At 37.4% G+C, this 19,868-nt stretch overlaps 1 protein-coding gene across 1 annotated transcript in view; it reads left to right on the top strand.

Moving 5' to 3' along the window:
- Positions 1–19,868, top strand: part of LOC131574323 (collagen alpha-1(XIV) chain-like) — a gene marked incomplete at both ends in the record, with an annotated part of 51,616 nt that overhangs the window by 15,017 nt on the left and 16,731 nt on the right. Inside the window, 11 exons of the mRNA XM_058828762.1 lie at positions 330–476; positions 3,208–3,282; positions 4,604–4,743; positions 5,917–6,040; positions 7,591–7,734; positions 9,614–9,778; positions 11,228–11,266; positions 11,467–11,605; positions 13,831–13,973; positions 14,816–14,925; positions 16,150–16,308. Of these exons, the coding sequence (XP_058684745.1) occupies positions 330–476; positions 3,208–3,282; positions 4,604–4,743; positions 5,917–6,040; positions 7,591–7,734; positions 9,614–9,778; positions 11,228–11,266; positions 11,467–11,605; positions 13,831–13,973; positions 14,816–14,925; positions 16,150–16,308 (1,385 nt within the window). The remainder of the gene's footprint in view (positions 1–329; positions 477–3,207; positions 3,283–4,603; positions 4,744–5,916; positions 6,041–7,590; positions 7,735–9,613; positions 9,779–11,227; positions 11,267–11,466; positions 11,606–13,830; positions 13,974–14,815; positions 14,926–16,149; positions 16,309–19,868) is intronic.

Below are 19,868 nucleotides of genomic sequence, written 5' to 3'. Positions count from 1 at the left end.
AATGCAACAATTCCTAGTTAGACTGATAATTTAGATCCAAAGCCCATTCATGACAGTGTTAGTGATTTTTACTGCCTTCAATGCATGGGGCAAAATGAATCTCTTTTTCCTGAAGATGTTTGACACATTCCTCAGCTCCTACTTAGTATGAAGAAAGAAATGTTATAGAGACCTCTGCACAGAGGTCAACTTCCAGAAGTAAGGCAGCATTTAGTTTCTTAACTTATGTCAACCTCTTACCCTTCATATGCTGTCTTGTGCCCTTATTTATGATTTAAATTGATTTAAATTACATTATTAAGTTTTTATGGTTTATCTTGTAATTCCAGGTGGAAAAAAGCGAGAAGTAAATCTTGGTGGAGGGACATCTAGACATTGTTTCTTTGAGCTGATGCCTGGAACCAAATATAAAATCAGTGTTCATACACAGCTTCAGGAGCTGGAGGGCCCTGCTGTGAGCATCATGGAGACAACGTGTGAGTAAAACAGAGGAGACAGACTTCAGTCAGCATCAATAATGCTCAGTTGCTTCCTGTGTTCTGCCTTTGCCCACACATGTGGTATTCCTACAGTTTCCTTTATCTGAGACAGATATTAATTTTTCCTCCACAGAGGTGCAGGATTCTTACACCACTGCTGTGAATTAATTGTTAAGTCACATTCAACAACTCTATTGGACTTCTTAATGAGAATGACACAGGGAGGATTGGTTTAGTTTTCTTCATAAAAATCCTGCTATGGGATTAATGCCTTGAGAAGGCTGACCTAGAACAGAGGCTAGATGGAATTAAGAATGAAGTAGGTATTTATTAAAAGGCCTTAAAGGATACACCTTGGGCAGTACAAGAGCCTGGCCAGGGCTACACCCAAGATGGACCCAAAATGGTCACAAAATGGATGACCAGTCACACACTTTTATGCAAGTCTTACACTTTTATAAGTTTTGGTCTATTTGCATATTGGGTTTAATTGTCCAATTACAGCTTCAGATTATGAAGTCCTATCCTTCTTGTTTTCTCTCTTCAGTCCATCATTGTTGATGCTTTTGGGCCTGAAAATTGTAACGATTGTCCTTGATATCAAGCTAGAAAAGGAATTGTTTTGTCTACCTACTCTGTGAAGAGAGCTCGCTAACACTTAATGTGAAGCTCAAAACTACACACCTAGGTAGCTCAGAATCTGAAAAACATCAAAGCTTAAACTTAAGGCATCAGAATACTCTGAATATCTGTGACTTTTGAGAAAAAAACCAGAAAAATGGAGCAAACAGAGAAAGTTTTGTTCCTGCAGCTCTTGTTATTTAGTAAAATAAACTAGTGTTTGAATAATTTACAGTTAAATGGGACCTCGAAACACAATTTATTTAAGTATTTTGAAACAAACCAACCGACCAAACAGACTTTTAAATTATTATTAGCAGTTGTACATGACAGGCAAAAAAAAAATCCCTTGCAGCTGTTTATGAAAGTAAGATCCTGCTGTCATGAATTCAAAATATTTCAAAATGAAACATGGGACTACTAGAATGAATAGTTTATCATTCTTTGAGCCCGTTTCCAGTCTCAGTGTTACCCACCTTCTCATAGTATATTGCTGTATACCACAATGCTGTTCTCTTTCTCTCAGGGTAGAAAGTAATTGTACTGTTCTGCTTTTCCTCCCACATTTTTGGTTTCACATAGGAAAAACTTGCACAAGTTCATGATTCTAATTTTTCCTTGTCCAATTCTCCATGCAGTGAACAGAAAGCCAGGCTTCTCCTGTTTTTGGGGAATTGCATTTAGTGAACTCTGCAGTTCCGTGAGCTAGGAGACATGAGGGAGAGCACACCTTGGCCTGACTGTCTGTTTGAGAATATTAGTTTGTGATGCAGATAAATTATTAATTATTGTCTCACCTTAAAGGGAAAAAGTCTTCAGGGTGATCAGTCTTTGGTGCTAAGAGCAGCCTTTCAAGTCACCTCACAGAAATTGTGACCTTTCTAAATGGGTCTGGTCCTGGTCATGCTGTGGCCATGGAGGTCCTGGGCACTGCTTCCTTGTAGGTGTTTCAGAGTCCCAGCCCTTTCTGTTGCTGAAGGCATTGAAAAAAAAACCCATCAGCTGCAGTGAGATGTGGCCATGTAATGAATCCTGTTTGCACTGATCTTGCCCAAATGTAGGTTACTTTTCTCAGGTTGCCATATCTAACTCTTTCCATTGCCTATGAATGTAACTTAGGTGTTACAGCAAATAAAAAGTTTAATCTTCTTGAAGGACCGATGTTCTGTCACTTGTGGCTTCTTATAAACAAGCCACATATTATATTATGAATAAAAATGGAGGAAAAAACCTTGAATGAACGTGGAAACTTTTCCTCTTGTAGAGTTGTGGAAGTCAATGCCTGTGCATTTTATCTCTGAAAGTTCAGCTGGGCTGTATTGAAAGGCACTAAATAAAACTGCTGCATTCAGAAAAGCTGACAGTCAGTGATTGGATATTCACCTAGGTCTCTGCAAGATTGGAATTCCAAAGTCAGTTTTCAGGAGAAGAGTGAGGGACATTTTCAGAAACTGTTTAGTAGAAGATGCTGCAGGCAACAGAGCCACAGTCCTGTTAGAGTTGTGGTCAGAGCTGCGTCTCTGTCTGGAAGCATAGCAAGGTCTTTGACCAAATTCAGAAAAGTCTTCATCAGGGCAGACTGTGATCAGCTCTGAGTGCAGGAACTGGCTTGGTTTTATTCTCTGTCTTTGCAATTTGGATTGTAGGACTAAGGTCTTCTTCCTTCCAGGGTGAATAAAGACCTACTTTCTGTTATTGAGGACTTTTGGTGAGAAAGGAAAAGGACATGGACCTTTTTCAAAGAGAATTATGGATTCTAGGTCATGAATAGTGCTGGGATATGGTCTACTACACTGGGAAATCTCAGAAAGGGACAGTTCCAGTAGCAGTGCAGTTATATTATTGTATCATTCATACTGAATATACAGCCATTAATTGTTTTGTATTATTACTATATTATTTTGTATACTATATTATTTTGTATATATTACTGTATTCTCTTTGAAGTGACATTTTTTGCATGCACTCATCTACATTTATCTCCAATTGCTTAACTAATTGATTAGAGATAATGAATTTTTGTAATGTGGAGATGAGTAGAAAATGTTTTTTATTAAAGCTATTTGGCTTTTAAGCATGTTTGAATATTCCTTCTTTTATTCTCCAGTACCATTTCCTACTCAACCACCAACAACACCTTCAACACCACCTCCACCACCTACAATCCCACCTGCAAAAGAGGGTAAGTGCTACATGTGTGAGTTTTTAGTAATTTTAAAGTGTTAATGCAATGTTTTTCTGCTTCTGATGGTATTTAGACCTGTGGGGAGCAGATCTCATGAGGCATTTGCTGTAGAAACACTATTAAAGCAGCTGGCTTAAATTTAATGATCCAAAAATCTGACATCATTATTGTACTGTTAAAATTTGCTGAAAGGGTGATTAATATATGTGACACTTCCTTTTTCCAGAACTCCTAAACCATACTTATTTTGCAACTGAAGCAGACATCCTAGGATAATTAAACTTCAAAAGCAGCATTGTTTTTGAATATGTCTGCTTTAGGTAATGTGAAAAGTATGGGCCATGTTCATACTCTCCTCTTTAAATGCTGACTTCCTTTTATTATTATTTGAATGTGTAGGGTTTTGTGCAGAGGCTCATAATATTTCTGTGAAAGGAGCATTATTGGTGGAGACTAAGGATCAAATACATCAGCTTGAAGTCAGTAGACCAAACTGACATGTAGAAATTGAGAATTTAATCCACAAGCACAGGGGAAAAAGACCTTGTATGTGTATGTTTAGAGCTACATAGGAGTAGGTAACGTGGGTTTTTTGTTATCCAAGGAGTAATCAACAGAAAATGAAAAACACTGGTTTGCATCTTCTTGTCCTACTCTATGGATTTAGATGAAATATGAAGATGAAATATATTGGCAAATACAATTTTGGTTTGAGACAGTTTGCTTCTGACCCCAAGCAATAGTCTGGGATTATGTGGAGTGCTGAAGGTTCCCAGTTCCCATGGAAGAGTGAGCAACTTGTGTGAGCAAAAGTACAGCTCTTGCAGGCCATTTTGCCTAAGAATGGAAGAAGATGGGATGGGTGAAACCTGCATTGCCCCTGCAGCTGAAGTGCATTAGACACTGCAGACCTTAGAGTAACTTTTTGAATGGAACAGTTTCCCATAGTTTTCCTCTACAGCTGAAATTCTGTTGTCTAGCTTACTGTGTCATGCTAGGAGTCTGGCATTGTTTAAGTTCATGTGTGACTTTACTTAAAAACCTAAACAAAAATAGAAATGATTAGCCAGACTTTGAAGAACCGCTGAAATGTGTTCTGTGGGAGGATCTATTGGTGCAGACAATTCTCCTTTGCAGAGCTCAGCTGGTTCTACACCTGCACTGGAGTCAATGCCAGCAGGTCTCTTGGCTGAAGCATAAATAGCTAACATTAAACAAGGGCTTTTTATGATGGTTGCATTTTCTTAAGTGATTTATGAGATTTCATGAGGAGGTTAGGCATTGCTCTAATTCCAAATTTCTTGCTTTTCTTCCTCAGTGTGCAAAGCAGCCAAAGCTGATCTGGCATTCCTGGTAGATGGGTCATGGAGTATTGGAGATGACAATTTCAATAAGATAATTAACTTTCTCTATAGCACTGTTGGAGCTTTGGATAAGATTGGTCCTGATGGAACACAGGTAATCAACTTGTGCAGAGATGGAGGGTGCATGGGACTTGACAGGGTATTTTAGACTAGACCAAAAGTTAAATGAATCAAGAAGTAACTGACATAATTTCACAGTTCTGTGAAAATATAAACTGCTCTAGGTCAGTATCTTTTTTCAATAACTTTTTATGCACACCATATGTTAAAATTCATAATACAAATTTTCGTAGCACAAGGGCTAAGTGTAATTTCAGTCTCCTCTAATTCTAATGACGTTTAAGTTTGTTGATGCTTTTGGTACTCACTGTTATGTTTATAAATAAGCTAAAAATGGCACTGATAAGGAAAATTAAAGGTTCTGTTACTTTAAATCACACACTCTACAGGACCTACAGTGCTTGAAAAAAAAATTGCACTGATTTCAATGTCCCATTTGTGTATTTGTTTAGAGAGGTGCTCCAGAACATATTATTGGCGAATATGTTACTGTTTTATTACCTGTATAATATGGGGTTTGGAATCTCACTGGAAATTAATTTTAACTTGTCCAAACCCTGAAGAATACTTAGTTTTTACCGTTTCTTGCTATACAGCTATTTTTCCAGAATATAGTTAATGGTGCTTCAGAAACTTTGTCGCAAGTTTAAACACAATAGTTCCTTCTGAATTAGGAGCACCACTTATGGAATATGCTTTGTGAGTTCTAGGGGTTTAGAGTACAGGATTGTAATATAGGGTTTTAACTCGAGTAGTGTCATATTTGACAGAGGCAATATTTCAAAATATAATCCTGAATCTTTCTATTACCTGCTTCAGTCCCTAGCTTAAGTTACTTATGTGCAGTTATTAACTTGTGGAGACTGAATTAAGTCCCAGCAGTTCTGAATATGAATAACTGTACACATGTGAGCAGCTGTAACCAGGATTTTGCTTTTGGGCTTGATTATGCTTTGGCTTCTGCCAAAGTGGGTATTACTGTTTGCTGCAAAATGAAACCAGAAAGAGTTAGACGGTTGCCAAGGTTTCAGAGAGTAAAACTGAACTTTATTTAGTGAAAGCCCTCTTAAAGAGAAAAAAATACCTCTGGCTTCAATTTAAGAATGAGGCAAAGTTACAAGATAAATGCTTGTTTTAAGTGGCCAGATTCACTTTTTGCTTACACGGTGGGTGGTGCTTTTGTAATGAATATCTTCTATGTGCACAGGTGGCAATAATTCAGTTTAGTGATGATCCCAGGACAGAATTTAAATTGAATGCATACAAAACAAAAGAGACTCTTCTTGAAGCTATTCAGCAAATTGCCTACAAAGGAGGAAATACAAAAACAGGTGAGAAAGTTATTGTAATGCAGATTTCCCCCCTGCTTCTCTAAGCAATATTTCCTGTTTACTAAGTGGTTTAACTAATCACTGCAAAAGCAGTGATAATGTGCTATCTCCTCACTGGAGATGAAAGGTTGAGCTCTGAAATTCTAGAAAGTCTTTGTAAACTATTGTTTACACATTTCAGCCCCTACTGCTGCATATTCACTCCACTGACCAACAGTGGAACAAGGATCAGGGAGGCAGGGAGAGGGCAGGAGGGCAAAAGCAAATTAATTTGTGGGTAGTGGAGGGTGGAGTGGGGAGTAATATAAAATCAGCTTGGCAAGTGAGCAGAAAAGTGAGAAAGGGGAGAGGGTGGGAGGGAGCTTGCAGAGCATGTAGAACGCTGGAGAGAGTGGAGGGTCTGCTTATAAGCCAGGATGTTAAACCTCTGTGGGGTGTTTAAGATTGCAATGGGGAAAGATATATGTTAAGGTTGCATTTTAATTAATCCCTTAAAATAGCTTTCTGATATAAAGAAATTATAAATGAGTGTTGAAAGGGTTAAAATCTGTTTTAGTTGGAAACCATATGTTTTAATATTTTCAGACTGCACAGAAATTTCTTGCAGCTGTTGCATTGCACCCATTTTCAGCATTATCAGAATAATTTTCCTTTTACTATGATGACATTCTCAGTTGTTAATGTAGACAGTGCCCTACGATCCAGAAAAGGAAAGTTTTTTTATCTCTAACCCAGCCAGCAGCTAAATACCACACAGTGCTCACTCACTGCCCACCCTTAGCCCTGGTGGGATGGGGAGGAGAATGAGAAAAGGGTAAAGCCTGTGGGCTAAGACAACAGTTTCATAATTGAAATAAAGTAAAATGCAATTATAATAATAGTAATTAAAAGGGGTATAACAAATAGAGGGAGAGAAACCCCAAGAAAAACAGGTGATGCTGACTACAGCTGCTCACCACCCGCTGACTGATGCCCAGCCCATTCTGGAGCAGGGATTGTCCCCTCCTGGCCACCTCCCCCAGTATGGGGCAAACATCCTGGGCAGGATATTCTGTGGTACCAGGTGTCCCTTTGGCCACTTTGGGTCACTGTCCTGTGTACACTCTCCTCCAGCCTTCTTGTGCAACTGCTCAGGGGCACAGAATGAGACACTGAAAAGTCCTTGACTCAGGGTAAGCACAGCTTAGCAACAACCAAAACATCATTATCAACATTAGCCTCCTATGGAGTCCAAATCTCAGCACAGTACCAGCAATAAAGAAGAAAATTAAGTCTATCCCAGCTGAAACCAGGACACCCACACAAATCATGTTCACGATCTTCACCTTCTGCATTGAAAAATGGATGGCTGAAGCCATTGGAACTTGAAATGTTACAGTCAAAATCAAACTTTTCTTAATCTTGATTTTAATAACTGCAGAATGAACAAATTGACAGACTACTCAGGACACAACAGTCTTTTTCTCTTTTTATATATGTCTAACATGTGATATGTGAAGCCAATAGAAATGGGATTGCTATCACTGTCGATGTCAATCTTTTTGTTACAGGCAAAGCCATTAAACATGCACGAGAAATCTTATTTACAGGGGAGTCAGGCATGAGAAGGGGCATCCCAAAGGTTTTGGTTGTCATTACTGATGGGCGATCACAGGATGATGTGAACAAAGTCTCCAGAGAAATGCAACTAGACGGTAAATTGTGTGATTTAAAAACAATTCACATGCTCTTTTTTTTGTCATTAATTGCATCTACATATGTGTGGGCATGAGACAAGGATAGCTTTTGCTCCAGATTTTCAGTTTTAAAGAAAACAGCAATTGCTGAGAAACACAGAATATCACTAGGATATTATTAGGTTCTGGATATTTTTGGTGATTATTGGAATTATTTTTCATTTTGGCAGCAGTGCTAAAATCATGTAGTAGTCAATGGAATTGTTCCCAGAATGAAGAACTTGGGGAATATGATCCTGAGAATCTGGATTGTCATCTATAAAGTGTACTCTTGTGGTAATTAGCAAATTGAACTATTTTGTTTTCTACACAAGAGGTCCATTGAAAATTCTTATACTGTTTCTGACCTGCTCTTATGTTACACTAATTACCTCTAGGAATTTTTTAAAGCTTCCATTTCAGAGCTTTAAGCAGCCACACCATGTTGTGAGTCTAAGTGTAAGAACGGGATTAATTATTGCAGAAGTTTGTATCAAAACCCGAAGGGCACAATGTGCCACCTGGAGTAAGACTAAAGGATGGAAAAAAACCTATCTTCCTTTTAATGCGAGGTGACCTAAGGAGAAATTACATTTGCACCTTTTATTTGCTGTTAGCTTTGATGGCTACAAAGTTCCCAGTGTATTTCACTGATTTCTGAAACCAAATGTAATTGTCCAGCTTGGCTGCCTCCTTGTTTTGTTGGTAGATGCTGAGTGTAGTGGCTTCATCAATAAAGCACATAACAAAATAGTGGGCTTGCATGACCTGTTTGAAGTAGCAGTCAAAACCATGTGTTTGTGAATAAATTGGCGTTTGTGTCCAGGCTGAACAAAAAATGTTCATCTCTCAGGAAAGTCTTGCAGTTGCATTATTAGCTCCTGGACTGGGAATGACCTCCAGAGGAGAAGGCACTTTGTGAGGGTTCAGTTGCTGGGCTGTGGCACACGACTTCCCCTCTCCCATTTCCTCTGGAGTGTGCTGTGAGCGAGGCTGCAGATGGGTTGGAGCAGGTACCGATGGGCATCGGCGATGGAGGCGGCACAGGAGGGGCTGATCTTGGACGGGACATGAAGACATTGTTATGATGTATTAAAGTCAAAGTTTTGTTATGCCAAAAGTTCTGCAGAAAGTGATGAATGCCCCTGGTCCTCATTCAAATTTAAAGATAATATTGCTTGACTGGAATAAATTTGTGACTAAGCCATGCTAGAACAGTATATCCATTAACTTCATTCAGCCTGATAGGTTTTTTCCTTTATCTCTTATGGAAAGGAAAATGCTGAAAAACTTACGGCTCTTTTGTTGCTCCTGAAACATGTAGGAAACAGTTTCCACTTCATTTAAATCTTCTGTTTTCAAACTTTGAAAAATATTTATGCTGAATATATAGACCAGATTCAACCAGATGAAATGAGAATGCATTTATTTCAGTGTTCACTCATGAGGCAGCACTGGCTTGAAATCATATATACTAACACGTGGCATAGAAAAAAATCTGTAAAGGACCTACAGGAAATTAATTTTTCTACTTTGTATTTATTCTGTACTCGATACATGGATATTTTTGTGTAATACAGTATAGCATTAAATTAGAAAAGCATTTAAACGTATGCTAAATGAGTACTGCTCAGTAGTCATATATGTTCAGAAATGTTTAAGGTTTAACTTTAATTAACTAATTAAACATGAATATCCAGAAGAAATATTTCACAGAGAATGTTTTACTTTTATTTTAGTTTAATGTTTATGTTCATGTTTAATCAGGAAAGGAGTCATTGCAAATACAGTCATGTTCATACTGTATTTCCACTCTCAAAATCAGTGACTCACAGGAGTGTTCTTTTTTGTTTTACAGGTTTTACCTTTTTTGCTATTGGAGTGGCTGATGCTGACTATTCAGAGTTAGTTAATATTGGCAGCAAGCCCAGTGAAAGACATGTCTTCTTCGTGGATGACTTTGATGCATTTATAAAGATTGAAGATGAGCTCATCACTTTTGTTTGTGAAACTGCATCAGCAAGTGAGCCATTTTGATTTATGCTTGTTTCTAAAATAACTGCTAAATACTGGGGGGGTTGTAGCTATTAATTTTCTAGTAAGACATATTCTTGATCTTTTTAATATAATTTTCTGTTGATACTATAATTCTTATGTTATTTCCTCAGAAGATTAGGACATGAAGATGTTGTGACTTCAAAATAATTAATGACTGTTTCTATAAAGCCAGAATACAGCTATTGGTTGTCAAAAACTCATTTCAGATGTTGACATTTCAGAATCATAAAAGATAATTATATTTTATTTTCTTTCTCTGTAAGCTACATTCATTCTTACTCAAGTCACATGGTTAATTTATTAATAGAGATCCAATCATTAATGTTTTTGTTATGAAAGTAGACAAGTTGTAGTCTAAGCAAAAGCATAAAACACACTCAAATTCTGAAATCTGTGAGAAAGCCACACTTCCTTCTCTTTATGAAAATTAAGGAATAGGCATTCCAGAGCAACACTTAATGATTATTGGCCAGTAATTCACATGCTTTTAGGTATGTGCCCACAATATATCATGTATAAGCCAGGAAGCAGGCACTGTGTAGCTGATGTGAATCGTTTGTGATTGTAAGGAGTCCTTGTGCACAGGGCCGTGAGTTATCATGAGACTGGGAATTGTCAGAGCTGGTAAACAAAAATAATGTTTGTGAGCCATCAGTTCTGAGATTTTGACCATGAGCTCTACTTTCAATGGTAGAAAGAATGTTAAACATTAACAATACTCAACAGTATCATTTATTGATCACTTGTGCTTGATCTTCAAATGTGACTATCCTGGGGTGCCGTATTTGGTTGATGTGCTGCTTTAGGCTTGTTGATTTCCCAGGGCACCTTTCCTGAAAGATATTAATGACCTTTCTTCCCCGCCAAAAGAAATATATAAGCCAGATTTACAGCTATTTAAAATGTGAGCACACATCTTAAGGACTGTTCTGGTTTCTCTTGCTCATGAAAACTATTGTGGAGTTTGAAGAGGTACAGAGAATGTCAGCTGGAACTTGAGGCTGAAGAAGCCTCACAAACAGAGAATTAGGGAACACTTAGTTAAACCCTAATATAAGACATACTTTGTTTTATGCAACAGACAATGAATTTGCTGCTTTTTTTCCAACAAATTTGAACTTGTTGAAGAGGTTGTGAAGGCAGATTTATAGGGAGGATTAGACAAATTAACGGCCAAGAAATCAATAAAAATATATTACATGGAGCACACAGGTATGTATACCTTAATATCTTTACTGCAACCCTTGGGAATCCTGAGAAGCATCAACAGAATGGAGAAGAAAGTGGCCAGGTTTGCATGATCTTCCTACCCAACATCTCCTGCTGCTTTTGAGGGTAGAGTACAAGTGCATGATTGTTATGACTCAGTGGGACATCTTTTGTACTCTTAAATATATCTTTTTTTCTTTTCCAGCCTGCCCACTGGTAGTTAAAGATGGCAATAATTTTGCAGGTACAGTATTTTTGTGTTCATTTTTGTTTCTGAATTATGGAATCATCTTCATTACGTTATTTTCACAGTGTTAGACAGTACATTTCCCTTTGTGCTAACAGGCAATGAAACTCTTAGGTACAATTGATGTTGTCTTTTTTTGTTTCCTCTAATGCAGTATCAATTTAAATTAATAAAATATATCTTTTCATACCTTCCAGGATTTAAAATGATGGAAATGTTTGGTTTGGTTGAAAAGGAGTTTTCAGCTGTGGAAGGGGTGTCCATGGAACCTGGTACATTTAATGTTTTCCCATGTTACAGACTGCACAAGGATGCTCTGGTATCCCAGCCTACCAAGTATGTATTCACATATAAACGTTCAAAAACCACAAGAGGATAATTTTCTGGTGTAGTCAATTATTCATTTCAGGGACTAGTATTTTTAAGTCAGAAGAGCAGAGGTGCTAGTGTATATCTGATATAATGATGAATAGGAAAATTGCTCTGACCCTTCAATCAGTTTAATTCAAAAATAACAATTGTAGGTTAAATTAGGTAAGCCCACTGGCTGTTTTGGTTTTCCCGTGAGCCCATTTCAGGCTTGTGTCTGTGTAACAACTGGCAATTTCATGCAGGCCTGTGTCTGGGCAGATTCCAGTTTGCAGCACTTTGTGCAAGGCAGGTTGAAGTCTCATCAAGTTCAGCATGTCCTTGAAGCAAGGGTCAGAATGAGAACCTGCTTCACTTTTACTGCAGTCTATGTCCTGCCATTGGTTATAAATGAAGATTAATCCCCTTATATTGAAGGGAGTCTGTGTGAACCCTGTCTAGTACCTTCCTGAGAGGCAGGACATCTTTCAGTCACAAGGACAGTATCTTGGGTGGGTTATGGAGGAGGCCATGAAGAATCCCTTGACTGAACTTTTACAGTCATTCCTCAGAGAGGATGTGATGGAAACCTTGTTTTGTGTATGAACAGTGTCTGTGTTGTGTTGGGTTCCTCTCAGTCCAGACCCCTGTTTCATATTAAGTGGCACCAGAGAGAAGCAATGGCTCTGATGGGAAGGTGTAATGAAAAGTATTCTTTAGCTAAGATAAATAAGAATGAGAAACGGTGGAAAAATGAAGGTTTATATTAGATACCATCAGTGTGTGATTATCCTGTTGTGTCCCAGTTGGAGCTGTGCTTCTTGGTGCTGTTTAACATTCTCCTTGTTTTGTTTCCTCCTGGGCTTAGATGGGCTGAGATGTCGAGGGATTAACATTTCACACTTCTTTTTCCCTTTCTGCTTCTTTCTAATTTGATCTGCTGCCTTTATATGCTCTTCTCTAGCTGCCACCCCAGTCTTACTGCTTCATTAGGCTTTCACTCCTTTTCATGATTCAGAGAACACCTTTCTCTTGATGATCCACAGGTACGTCTGAAAAATACCACTTGGCTTTGTCACTTCATCTGTGCACTGAATGCCATTAATTTTACTCTCCTTTTTGAGCTCTGTATCTCCAAACCTTTAGTCTAACCCACCCTGCTTATTGAATTGACTTTCATTCTTGTACAATGGACACAGTGTAATTCTTTTTTCTTTTACCTATTGAGTTCCCTCTCTTTCTCTATGGGAAATGGGCAGTGTAACATCACATTTGATCATCTGCTGACACTCTGCAGAATATACTCATGGTATATCATATTAACTCTCTTTTCAGCATGATTCATATCTATACATCTTCTATGTGCCAGAAACACTTAAGAAAGAATGGGTCATATTTGGGAAAAATAAATTGTTTGAATAACTCTTGAGAGTTCTTTCAGATCCCCTTACTATGGTTTTAAGGAATCAGACTGATTAACATTTAACATACAGTCAGTTGTCTCAGACACTTGTCCACATATTTCACTTTGGGATTTGACAACAAAAAGTTAAATTAAACTGGAAGTAAGAAATAAGGAATTTTTGGCAATGACATAAAATAAAGTACTTCTTTTCTGCCATAAACTTCCTCTCTCTTCTGCATAAATTCTAGGAAATCAGATTGTATTTCAGCATGTGACCTGTTCTGACTTCACTTTCTTTTTTATTTGCTTTGAAATGTATAAACTCCATTCTCTGTACCTTATAAAGCTTCCTATAATAGTCTGTCACTCCTAATTTTAATCCATTTTTAATGGTTTAATGACAAGGGACATGTCTATTGAGACTGGTCTTCCAAGCAATTTCCATTTCCATTGTCTCCTAAATCAGACAATTTCAAAGGTCTTGAGAATGGCTATTGTTTGTTAAAAGCTTTAAATATAATTAATTTCAGCTTTACTTCCAGCTGACTTCTGATTTGATCTTCAAATTTAAAGTGTTAAATTTTAAGGTCAATTTTGTAAATTTCAAGGGAAACAATAACTTCTACTTTCTTCATAAGTGTCCTTTTAGAATTATCAAGTTGAGTAGATTTTATAAACACTTATGTTACTTCTCAGTCATAACTTATAACGAAATATACAGAGTAATGGAAAGCATGTCAGGTGAAATTCTGATGAGTAAATCACCAGATTCAATGTGTCAGTTTCAAAGACATTATTTCTCTTACAGGTATTTGCATCCTGAAGGTCTCCCTTCTGATTACACCATCACGTTTCTCTTCCGGATACTCCCGGACACACCACAGGAGCCATTTGCTCTGTGGGAGATTTTAAATGAAGCATATGAACCTCTGGTTGGAGTTATTTTAGATAGTATGTGTTCTGTATTTTATCAGTGATCTTAACTGTACAAATGATTCATTCTGTGCCTAGTTTTATTATTGCCAATGTTTCAATCTGCTACCAGAACAGCCACCTGAATCTGGCAGGGGTTAATCTCTAATGCATGGTTTTTAGATTTGATTTAACTGAATTTAATTTGGAGTTAGAGTCAAATTTTGAGTTAGCTGCCTTAAACTGGATTCCAAGGGTCTCTGATAGATTCGATTTGATGTGAGGTACTCATCTGCTTTTAAAATTCCCAGTACTTTGGATCTGATTCTGATTGAATCCGTCTTGATATAAGCCAGTGGTACTGACAGCATATGTAGAGGAAATGCAGTCTGACAAAAAACAGAGTTAGAACCACAGAAATGAACTCTTGATAGCTCTTCATTTCTGCTTGGTTTTACTTTCACAATTGTGAAATGGGGATTATAATTTACAAGGTTTTACTGTTGAGAAGATGAAGCTACTGTGATTCCAGTTCTTCATAGCTGCCAGTTTGTCACCTTGAAATAGGTGGGAATTAGGCATTTAGATGGCTTGAGGAAGAATTTTTCTTGTCCAGCTCCCACAGAGAGCTAATGGGAGATAAAACCAGGTAAACATGGGTGAGGTAGACTCAGAACTGCTGGTCCATCCTTCCTGTCAAACCAAGAAAGAGCATTTCTTTGATACATGTTGTTACTTCCAGGCCAGTTTGTTGTTAATTAATATAATTTGTTAACATTTGAGCTGTCATCTTTGGTCTGCTTTGTTAAATGCATATTTACTCCTTCAACTATTGTATCATGACTTTTTAATACAGAGCACTTAATTTTGATCTCACACAGATGGTGGAAAAACTCTGACTTTCTTTAACTATGACTACAAAGGAGATTTTCAAACTGTAACTTTTGAAGGTCCTGAAATAAGGAAGATATTTTATGGGAGTTTCCATAAGGTTAGTAATGACAATAGGGAAAAAAGGCACTCTGAATAAAAGCTTGTGAGTTTTTCATATTTCAAAATCATGTTTCATGAGGTCAATAACTGCCAAAAAGGTGTATTTTGCATCACCTACCTTACTACCTTAGTGTCATAAGTCTCTTTGCAGTATTAGATTAACATTAAACAAATCATAGTTTCTGTCATGAAGCTGATGTGTTCAATTTTCATCTCATACTTTTTGCCTGTGTTTTAGAGTTCATTTAGAAATACATATCTTGAAAAGTAATTTAGAAATAAAGCAGTCTTTCTTTTTAAGATCTTAGATTTCTTTAAGATTGCCAGTGTCACTCAAAAAAAAAAAGTTCAGAAGAAAGTTCCTTTTTTCATCAGTTGTAATTTTAAAATACATTTTAAGAGCTATGACATGTTGAACTTTCTTTTGCTACTTGAAAACCTGTAACATTCTTTCTGAAACCACGTGAAGCAGTTCTGGGGCTGTAGCAGAGCTTTTGTTGAGGGAGGATACTTTTGTCAAAGAGGTTTTTTCCTGATGTTTGGATCTTTCCTAAACAAAGCAAGCAAGCAAAAACCTTGAGAGTTTGCTCGTGGCAGGAGAGTTATAGCTAGTCCTCCCTACTGGGAGTGTCTCTGCTGCATCAGCGAGGGACAACAGAGTGTGATCAAGGCAGAAGGAAAGAATTTAGTTGTTGTGCTCTGCTTTCGGTACTGCATTTGATGTGATTTGATTTTTTCATTGTAAAAACATCAGTATGACAGCTTTTGCTGTCAATGTATAATTTACAAACTAAATTTTACTGCTTAGTTTTGGCTTTTGCTTTGGCTGGCTGTAATGGTGAAATCCAATACTCTATACAAGGAATGACCACATAAATCAAGGTTTCTGTGGGATCTGAGTGGTATAGGAACATTGTGTGGACCTTCTGTTGGGACAAATTATTTACCTATTGAATAAATTATGTAAGTTGCCAGTTTCTTTGCAGACGTTCCAGGAGTAGAAAAATAAACTAAATTCATTAAACAGATTACAATCATAGAATAATTGAGGTTGGAAGGGACCTCTTGAGGTCATCTACGTTATTTGCTTTGGAGTGTTGAGTTTTATTAGCAAACATGGAATTATGAGCTCATTTCAAAAACTGTCCCCCTTTTCCCAGGGAAAGGACAGATATATCCCATATGCTGCTTTGTGTGTTACAGCATCTTCTCTTTTGCTTAGTTACATGTTGTTATCAGCAAGACCACGGCCAAGATAATTATTGACTGCAAGGAAGTGGGTGAGAAGACCATTAATGCAGCAGGGAACATCAGTTCTGATGGCATAGAAGTGCTGGGGAGGATGGTGAGATCCAGGGGACCAAGAGACAACTCTGCACCGGTGAGTGGAATAGTAACAACTCTTTCTAATGTTTAAAATATCCTAAAAAAATCAACTGTTTGGGAACTTTGCAGTTAGTTTCAGCTTGAAGCCAAGCAAGTTCATATTTTAAATAGTAAAATCCCAGCATTTCAGAAATTCTGCAAAAGCCTGCAGTAATTGTCAACATGGGCACAATCTATCTTTTATTATTTTAATAAATGAAGTAATAAGGTCATTATTGTTGAAACATTATTCTTGAAAACATAGGTAAACACAGTTGGCACATTCAGATATGATTTGTGTTCCAAATGTAATTCTATAGGGTAATACAATCTATAACTCCTTTGGCTGGAATTATTTAAACTTTGGGTTTCTAAATTTTTTGTAATTCCCCATGTCTGTTATTCCCTCTGGTTCTTTGTTTGCCCCTTAATTCACTGTCTGTTCACTAAAAAATCGAACTGGTTTGGCACAGACTGTCCCCAAAAGCTCCCATCTTGGTATACCTAGCTCTTTTATAATATAAGACATTTTATGTGTGAAAGATCTCCCCCTCCCCCAGTTTAAGTGCTCATTCATTCCTCTGAAATTATTCTCCTAGAAGCAGCAATTGATTATTCTTTCTGCATGACAACCAATGCGACTCTTTCCATTTTGTTTTGTTTGGGGGAATTTTGACTTTTTGGTGCGTAGTAGTGTTTGCTTATTTTCCTTGAACTTTCTTGAGCCTAGAATGAGTTCAGCAGAGAATGTGAACCTTGAACCAAGGATTTACTTGAATAGGAATGAGGTTTCAAATATGTATTTACTTGTTAATATATGAAAATTCTCTTGTTTCGCAAAAAAATAAGCCCTCAGAATATGTCTCTGTACAGAAAGAAAGAGCTTTTAGGACTCAAGTTGATGGATAATAATTATATGAAGCCTGGAAAGACAATTACACAGAGAAACCTTTGTAGTCACATTCCAATAGAAGCAGAAAAAGACAGACTTAGGAAATCTTGGAATTAGAGAAGCCTTTGTAAAGAAGTGAAAAGAAATGTGTCTTTTGTTAGAACCCAGGAATCTATTAAAAAAAAAAATCAGAGTGCCCACTCACTGAAAAATTTGATTTTATTCAGATGAACTGTAAAGCTGATATAAGATTAGAAATGTGTAGATGAAGATGAAAATAGTAGTTTTAAGCTGTTTTCTAGTATTACCATATATAGCAAATTCGACACAAATCAAGAAAGCACCCAAATGCCATCCTCTGAAGTCTCCATTCTGCCCAATTTATTTATATTGACAAGTACTTTTTTGAATAGTCACATTCAAGAGATCAATGAGTTGGTTTCTCACTCCAAAATTTGGAGGACATTGAAGGAATCTACTAGGAGGCAGGATAGAGGTTTTCAGCTACTAGATTATAAATAAAATAAAAGAAAGCAGTTACTTTGGAACAAAATTGTGGGTGTTTTGTTCCAATTGTATTCCCATGCAACCATTTAACATTCTTGGAATATTTTTGGTGTATTTTTAAAATAAATCAATACAGAGCAGTCATTTGAGTTTTGCCAGGCATTTTAATTTTGAGGGAATATAATTCTACCAGAGTTGTTTTTTTTTTTCCCATCAATGTATACAGTGTGAAATGGTAAAATGAACAGGCAGACATAGCTAGACAGATAGGTAGGTAGACAGATACATACATATATACTTAGAACAAAAAGGGGACTAGGCTCAAGGTGCCTAACCCTTTTAAGATGCCTGAATGAGTAATCTCAGGATTAGATTATAGCAAGAGCAATGAAACCTGACTGGCACATGCAGCAAGTAATCTTTTTGTGGTGGTTTCACACTGACTGACATTAGGGGAAGAAGAAAAAAAAACAACACCCATGGAAGTGATTTCTTTGAGAGAAGCTGCTGGGAGCTTCCTCTGTGCCTGGGAAAGGTCAATATTTGGCCAGTTCTGAGAACTGACAACATTTTGCACCATTTAGAAATCAGATTCACCTTTGTGAATTCCACATTTCAAAAACCACAAACCCGGGAAACTCAAATTGGCAAATCTAAACCACTACAGTTTTCTGTCTCTTCAGTGGGATTTAATGAAAAGTCCAACTTTAAAACATTATCTATAATTCAAAGATCTTCTCTTTATTAATGTTTCCTCCTTTTTGGATTTTAATTTGTTTGCCTACATGTATGTGTCCTGTTAATAGTATTGTCTAGCGTGATCTGTTGAGAAACATTTGCAGAGCTGTAGCCTGGTTAGATGAGGACTTTTCCACCTTACTGATTCTGCTTGCAGGGCTGGATATTTAGAAAGCAAAATCACTATGAATGTAGAGACTTGTGAATAAACATTTTACAATAGCAAAGAAAGCTTTGTTTTGGGTTTTAGCTTGAGTCAGAACAACCCACGTAATGTTTTTAAAAAAGAATACTGAGTCATGCAACATTTGGTTGGTGAATACAGCATTTCAGAAAATGTCTGTTTGCTCTTTACCTTACACCAACATACTTTATCTCAATGGATGTCCAGATTGCCTAGTCCAGACAAAATGAATGCATGTACACGCCTGTGTATAAATTTTGCCAGTGCTGTTATCCATTGTTCAGGATAACAGAATAGCTTGGGAGAGATTGGGTTATGGAAAAAAATGGCAATACAACTTAACTTCTGAACCTAGGGTGCTCTCTACAGAACCAGCCCTGGTGTTGCTGCACCCCATTTCTGGGAAATCTGATTTGCTTAGGGCAGTATCATGCAAAAGCTCAGATATTCTGTGTCCCAGAGCAGTGTGTGCCTGCACTTCCATCTGCTGCTGCACCCAAGCCAGTGGGGCATCCTGGAGTTAGGAGCTTAGGGATGTGTAGCAAGGAGGGAGGCTCCTAAGTGGAGCCAGCTTCCATTGGACACAGACATGGACAGACTTGCTGCACTCAGGGGGGTCTCTGTGGAGCCAAGCTGAGACTCCAAATGCTGCCTTCATGCTGCGCTTCAGCCGTCTGAGCCCTTCAGCACGGTGGCAGCTCATTGTGTCTGCATCTGTAGTACAGCAAATCTACAAACCAGCTGATCTGCTGGCAGGTGAGGAGAATGTCTATTTATATGAAAGTATGCCTTTATTTAAAATATAATATTTGACTTTTATAAGAAAAAAAAGAGGCAAAACCAAAGGTGCACATATGTAGTTCATTTTAACAGCTTTAGAAGCAATGCAGTTATAAGAAAATTTTAAAATTCATTCCTCTGTTCTGATCTTAAAATAATGCCACTGAAAAGAATGGGAATAAACCCAGAGTTCTATCTCTAGCAGCTCCTCAAATTTTTGAACATGTGGGGTTAATTTAATGGGATGTTCTGTTCCATACCATTCTCTACTCAGTATGCACATAAACAAGGCATGGAAAAAGAATAGAAATAGTAACAGAAGAAAGCTTCATCTCTCTAGACTCCTTTGTTCTGTCAGGGCTGTAAAGGAGATAATTGGTTTTACCATTGAGTCCTATTTAGTATATTGTTTCTGAGTGTCTAGCAGCCACTATTTTTAGCAAATGTGTGTGTTCTTGCAGATTAAATTCTTGTC

This window comes from Poecile atricapillus, unplaced genomic scaffold (genome assembly GCF_030490865.1).
Source record: "Poecile atricapillus isolate bPoeAtr1 unplaced genomic scaffold, bPoeAtr1.hap1 scaffold_244, whole genome shotgun sequence".
Classification (NCBI taxonomy): Eukaryota; Metazoa; Chordata; class Aves; order Passeriformes; family Paridae; genus Poecile; species Poecile atricapillus.
The sequence above is the reverse complement of the archived record's forward strand: the minus strand, read 5'-3'. Positions and strand labels throughout refer to the sequence as shown.